Below are 6,622 nucleotides of genomic sequence, written 5' to 3'. Positions count from 1 at the left end.
GAAACTATTGTATCTTACTTAAAAGAAGTGATATTTAGTATGTCTTTAATAAAAGTCCAGATTAAATCAAAAGTAGTCTGAAATAGAGAATTAGAAGTGGAACAAATTATCTGGATTTTGATGTTTAAAAAAAATCACAAAAACTGAACCTTGAAAGAAGTTGGCATATGAGGCTCTGATCCACTTCAAGCTGTAGTGGGTTTCAGATTCTTAAGTCAAGAGCTTCAACCCCTTTGTCTTGTTCATAGAGGAGGCGGTTCTGAATCTCAACACCGTGTCCCACTCCACAGAACGTGCTTCTGTTTTCTAGCAGAAGAGTGTGTGTTAGCTACTAAGCAGATGTCCATAAAGAGGGAAAAGTTCAAAAACAGTACCTCACATTCATTATTTTCATCGGGAGCTTGTACACAAATACGCGTAGCCACTTTATCTATAATAGTCCCAAACTGGAAACCACCAGATAGTCTTTAAAAGGTATCTAATGGATTTTAAAAAGTGTAGTACATCCATAATCAGCGATTAAAAAGTTTAGTATTGGTATACACCTCAACATAGGTAAAATTCAAAGAAATTATGGGAGTTCAAAAAGCCAGTCTCCAAAGGATATATAGTGCATGATTCTCATTTATGACAAATCTGTGAAATAAGATAATACTAGAGATGAAGGACAGATTAGTGGTGGCCAGGGCCAGGTGTTAGGGACCAGGGAAGGGATGGGTATGGCTACAGCATGAGGGAGTCTTGTGACAGAACAATCTGAATCGCTCTGTTGGTAGTGCTGTGGTTTCGGCAGCATGCTGTGGTTGAATAGGATGCTGGCATGGGAGGAGGAGTCAGGAGTGCCTAGGATTGCTTGCAACCTGCTGCAAATCCATAGTTATTTCAGAGTAAAATGTTAAGAAGAAACAGATGAAGCATGGGCTTGTTATCACCTTGATGCAGAGTACAGGAGGGGCAAGCCTGTGTGTGACACCACCTGCACCCTGGATGGGTGGGCCATGCCACAGCTCTGCAGGGGTATCTCACTTCACATGTGGTGGCCTCTGCAGCCACCTGTTCATGTGAAATTGTGGCACTGTGAGGAATGCAGAGGACAGAGATGACAGAGCTTAAAATGAAAGGAAAACTAGACAGCTGTCCCGAAACAAAATGGGTAGACGTTCATAAAACAGAGTGTATTTGTAAACATTCATGTTATACACAGGCAATAATGGTTGGGCAGTTAGACTGGCCGGGTGTTACAGGAAGTTTGTTATGCTGCCTCGTTTAATTTAATCCTATGGATTAGTCTTTCTGTTCCCATTTCATGGGCAAGAAAAGTAAGGCCCTGAGGTTAAGTAATGTGCTTAATGTTCTATAGTTGGTGAGTGCCTGACTTCTCCAGCTGGGCCAGGGAGCATCAGCCTCAATTTCCCTAAGGGTAAGGTCATGGAGTTGGCACCTAATGACATTACCTTGAAAACCTTTAACCTGCCCATGTATATGCGGGGTATTACATATAGCATATCATCTCTTGAAGGGGCCAGTGGCCTGATTTCCCTCCCACTTTTGAGCTAAATCACTTCTCTGGGTTGAGCACTAGAAAGTATAGTTCCGTTTAGGGGCCATTTTATAGGAAATGTGATGATGCATTGCTGGGCTTATTCACTTAGCATCTGTAGCCCAGACGCACAGGTTAAACATGCATGTGATGCAGGAACGTGGATGCCCGGTGTGGGAGGAGTCAAGGGCAGGTTTTGCACCTGGATGTTCATGTTCCTGGGGCCCTCAGGAAGGCACATCGGTCACACCTTCACTTTCTGATTCCAGTTTAACGCTGTCAGCCCTTCAGTCATTTTCTAACTCTGTAGCTCCAGCTCCAGCTCTTCTGGGGAAGGGGCCAGTCAGATCAGAGGTGGGTCTGCTGAGTCTAGGAGGCTCTGCCCCGGTGAGATTGACAGTAAAGGACACAGGAGTCTGGGCAGGGCCTTTGTGTCCACAGGGGTTGCATTTAAGCAAATACTGAGCAAATATCAATGCAGAAGAATGCTCGAAAGTCATTTGGGTAGCAAGTGCTGGAGAGAGACACCTTCACTATGTTCTGATGGTATGTAGTGTTGTTTCTGCCACCGTCACACAGTCAGCATTCTCTTCAGCCTCAGGATGATTGGTGCTGCAGCAGCACAAGGGCAGGGCTTACTTGCAGCTTGACTGCAGTTCACATCCCTGTCCTAGTAGCTTGAAAAATACGCCATGTACCATGTGCATGCTTGCCCCGATCCCAACAGGATAGAGAAACGGAGAAGGGACCACCACATAGCTGCATTACCATGCCTGGGCCCCTTCTCTATTCCCCCACAGCCATCTTGTTTCTCCAGTGAGCACACATGCCTTGTAGCAACTTAAAAAAGAAAAAATACATTAACCAGCAACTTATTAACTGCTTAAGTGAAAATGTTTTCCCGTTTTGTTGCTTTGGTTTCATTGCCTTACTTCCAATGAACTCAGTTATGATTTAGTATACTCCTGGATAGTTCCTTTTTTCTCTCCCTCGGCTTCATGTCGATGACTGTATTGGCTTTCACTTGGGCCTTCATTTCTCAGTACAGTGCTCGTGTTCAGAGGTGGAGCAGCTGGGGCTGCTCTGCACAGTGATCTTTGCTCCTAGGGACACTGGCTTCTGAGTTGTCAGGATTCACAGGCTGCCCTCAAGCTCCTGGCCTCGTGTTCTGAGATGGATCTGTGGGGGTCTACTGCCTCCTTAACTCTCATCCTTTCCTGAAAGGAACCTGTTGTCAAAGCGGTGGGGTTTCGTGTTGGCAGTTCACCTCTCTCCTTCCTCCGCTTGATGTCATGAGTGGTCCCACACCAGGACTTCTGGCTTGCTCAGGCCTTACTCTAAGCTTAAAAGAGCAAGACGGGTTTGAAGTGTTTTCTCTGTATTGCATATAGCCCGTACCTGACTGATTGTGGATTCGTGCTTAAGCAGTGATTTTGTAGTGAATAAGAAAGATAGAAAGAACCCAGACGATTAAAAATGTTTTTAATGGTATTTTATTTTGCAGATTTTGATTTCAGTGTTCCAGGATCCATGAAACTTCATAATCTTATTTCTAAATTGAAAAAGTGGATTAAAATACTGGAGGCTAAAACCAAGCAACTTCCAAAATTCTTCCTCATAGAAGAAAAATGCCGGTTTTTGAGCAACTTTTCTGCACAAACAGCTGAAGTGGAAATTCCTGGGGAATTCTTGATGCCAAAGCCAACACATTATTACATCAAGATTGCTCGGTGAGTGAGCCTCATGCACAGCACCCCGTGTACTTGGAGCCCATGTGGGAGGCTTCCCAGACCCTGTGCTGTGTGTCAGACATTGACTTCCTAAATGCGGGAACATGCGATTGTTCTAGGGTATGAGCGATCAGGTACCTTAAGGGGTCTGATCCAACAGACAGGTAAAATGTCATGAATTAAGTTTAGGTTTGCTTTCAGAAACTTTTTCTGAATCAACATGTAACTTGACAAACTATGAGGTTTCCCATTCTTTTTTTAAACACTTGGATCCCAGGAATTAAAACTGAATCAGTCAGCTATAAAATGTACCAGTGTGTTACTATGTATCACTGAAAATGTAAAAGTGCTTCACAGAGGCCTCCCTTAGCAAACGGCTGTACATTTTGTTTTTATTTCTAAATTATACAGGGAGCTCCGCTTTTCTGTACATCTAGAATGCAGTTTCCGTTTCCTTGAGTCTGGCTCATGTCCCTTAGCAGCTGCTGTACTGTGAGATATTGTCACACTGTTGGTGCCTTGTCAGAGTGAGGTGGCTGTAAACACATGAATGACTGCTTAGCTGCAGTCTGTTTTTCCATGAGAGTTTTGAACCCCTTTTTCCTAGAAAAGGATTAGAGATCAAGACCAGTTTGTTTTGTTAGTTGTTGGCTTTGTATGTAGGTTTATGCCCAGGGTGGAAATCGTGCAGAAACACAACACTGCTGCCAGGAGACTATACATCCGTGGGCACAACGGCAAGATCTACCCATACCTTGTCATGAACGATGCCTGCCTCACAGAGTCACGGAGAGAGGAGCGTGTATTGCAGCCACTGCGTCTGCTGCACCCCTGTTTGGAGAAGAGAGCTGAACCCCTGTTTGGAGAAGAGAAAGGAAACCACAAAGAGGCACTTATTCTTCACAGGTATGAGAGCCATGCTTTGAGAGGGACTTCAGCAGCTTGCAGTAGCCTTTGACGGTGGTCATGTGCTGCCCATGTCACCCCTAAACACAGTCTACACTGCAAGGGGTGGGGAGCAGCCCCCCAAGGCACCCTGCTTCTGGAGGAAGCTGTCCTCAGCCTTCAGGCTCCTCATTGTGAGACAAGAGCTCAGTGCTCCCGTTTCCTCTAAGGTCTCTCCAACTCTGGAGTGTCTCCTGAGGAGAGGCGGTACTGTGCCCGCGTGCGCTGTTTGTCCTTGTCCAGGAACCTTGCCATGCTCTGGTGAAAACTGGGCTGAGCTGAGGGCTTGCTAGTGTTAATAGCACCCACTAGCTTTTGGATGAGGTCTTGAGCTCCTCCTTCTGCACTATGTGGGCACTGCCCAAGTTTGCCTTCCTGGAATGAAATGGGTAAGAAGTGACAGAAGTCTGCAGCAAGGGCTGCAGAAACCTAGTGGCACCGGTAGCCAATTGGGAACCTGCACTGCACAGGCTCGACTTGGCTTTACCGTCTGGAAATCTCTTAACTTCCTGAAACTTCTTTTTAACATTATATCTTTTATAAAAAAATAATTATTTAACTTTATTCATTCATTTATTTTAATTTGACAAGAGAGAAAGAGAGAGAGAGAGAGAGGAGAAAGGGGAAAGAAAGCCGCCAGGTCCAGGACACGAACCGTGGTCAGCCATGTGGGAGTGTCTAGTGCCCTAACCACCACACCACCTGCTGGCCCCAACATAATATCTTTATAATATTACCTTAATCTAGTATTTTAATGACTTATTATCACATTTAATCCACAAACAAGCTAGTGGACTAAGTTACCCATTTTTGGATGGAGAAACTGAAGTTCCTGTCAGCCCAGTAACTTTCCTCATGGTGACCTCCCTAGGAGGACAGCCTCTGGGTGTGATCCAGGTGGGCTGCGCCAGAGCAGGCACACCCAGCATTTGGGCTGCCCCTTCTAGCTGATTCAGAATGAGTGTGCCACGGCGTACGTCAGCATCATGGAAGAACCGCTGCTTCATAAAATGCATCTGAAATACTAGAGTGGGGTCTGGGGAGTGGCATGCTGGTCACTGTGTGGAAGTAGGTTCACAGATGGTCTGGGCCAAATGATCACGTTACTGGTTGCTTTACTTCTGAACCCTCACCTGCAGTGTGTGACCTGAGTGAGGATTTTCTTAATTCTCCAGAGATGGAGCAGCCATCCATTCTGGAGCTGGGAGGTGGGTTAACATAACGATGCAAGGTAGACACCACAGTGCAGGAGGGTGGGCTTCTTCCATGAAATCCAGTTGTGGGAGCCCTGTGAAGAGTGGGCATTTGGCAGGATTTCTTGGATTTTTTAGTTTTTGAGCTTGCCTTCTGCAGAACATCTGTTTGTGAACTCAGGGTGACAGTCCTCTCAAGTGTCATCACTGCAGACAGCTTCATGCCATCTGCTACATCAGTAGATGTACATAGCTGTCCCACACAGGGCAGGTTCTCTCTGCTCTCAGCAGATGCCCTGAAGGGGGAGTCACATGGCATCCTGTGGTTTTCTCTCTCAACCTGCTCTCCCCATTTCCCTTCCGCTTTTCTAGTTCCACGGGTCGTGGCCGTGTCCCCACAGATGCGCCTTGTGGAAGACAACCCCTCTTCACTTTCCCTCGTGGAGATCTACAAGCAGCGCTGTGCCAAGAAGGGCATCGAGCATGACAACCCCATTTCCCGTTACTACGACAGACTGGCCACAGTGCAGGCGCGGGGGACCCAGGCCAGCCACCAGGTACCTGTCAGGGCATCAGGGGTGCCGAGCTGCTGCCTGAGGCCTCCAGATACAGCTGCTTTCTCGTGGTGCTTGGATGGCAAGGGTGCTTAGGAAGTGAGTGGGCATGCTTGGAGGAGTACCCCGGTCATTTAACATCGCTTTCTTAGATTCATGAGATGGTAGAAATTAGATGAATATAAAACTAAAACCTGCATCTGAAATGTTCAGTGGTGACTGGGAGTGGCATGCTGGTCACTGTGTAGAAGTAGGTTCAGAAGTTGACCTCAGTGATGGGAGGCTTGCTGCAGTTTACTGTGGCTGGGCAGATTAAGCTCTCAGCCTTGAAGGGAGGACCATTGTCCTTTGCTTGTACTTAAAAAGAAGCTCAGAAATCAGAACTTAAAAAAAAAAGTTTGTGTTGGGAACCAGCAGTTAGCATAATGGCTATATCGCTGGACTCCCACATAGTCGACTGTGGTTCGCGTCCCGGACCCAGTGGCTTTAAATTCACGCTGGGCACATTGGCGTGCCAAGATCCCGAGAGGAGAATGGAGGAGACGGGATTGCAGCATGACCATCCCCCCTGGGGGGTGTTGTCTCGCTTTCTGTCTCTATGTCTCTCTCTCTCTGTCTGGCGAGCGCACGCACCCTATAAGCGAAAAAAAAAAAACTCCA

The 6,622-nt window shown here is 46.5% G+C and overlaps 1 protein-coding gene across 1 annotated transcript in view; it reads left to right on the top strand.

Annotated features, from left to right (window-relative positions):
• Positions 1-6,622, top strand: part of TRRAP (transformation/transcription domain associated protein) — a gene marked incomplete in the record, with an annotated part of 151,090 nt that overhangs the window by 134,974 nt on the left and 9,494 nt on the right. Inside the window, 4 exon segments of the mRNA XM_014588476.2 lie at positions 3,045-3,270; positions 3,934-4,117; positions 4,119-4,176; positions 5,781-5,965. Of these exon segments, the coding sequence (XP_014443962.1) occupies positions 3,045-3,270; positions 3,934-4,117; positions 4,119-4,176; positions 5,781-5,965 (653 nt within the window).

This window comes from Tupaia chinensis, unplaced genomic scaffold (assembly GCF_000334495.1).
Source record: "Tupaia chinensis unplaced genomic scaffold, TupChi_1.0 Scaffold000279_1, whole genome shotgun sequence".
NCBI lineage: Eukaryota > Metazoa > Chordata > Mammalia > Scandentia > Tupaiidae > Tupaia > Tupaia belangeri.
This window is presented reverse-complemented; position numbering and strand designations above follow the sequence as displayed.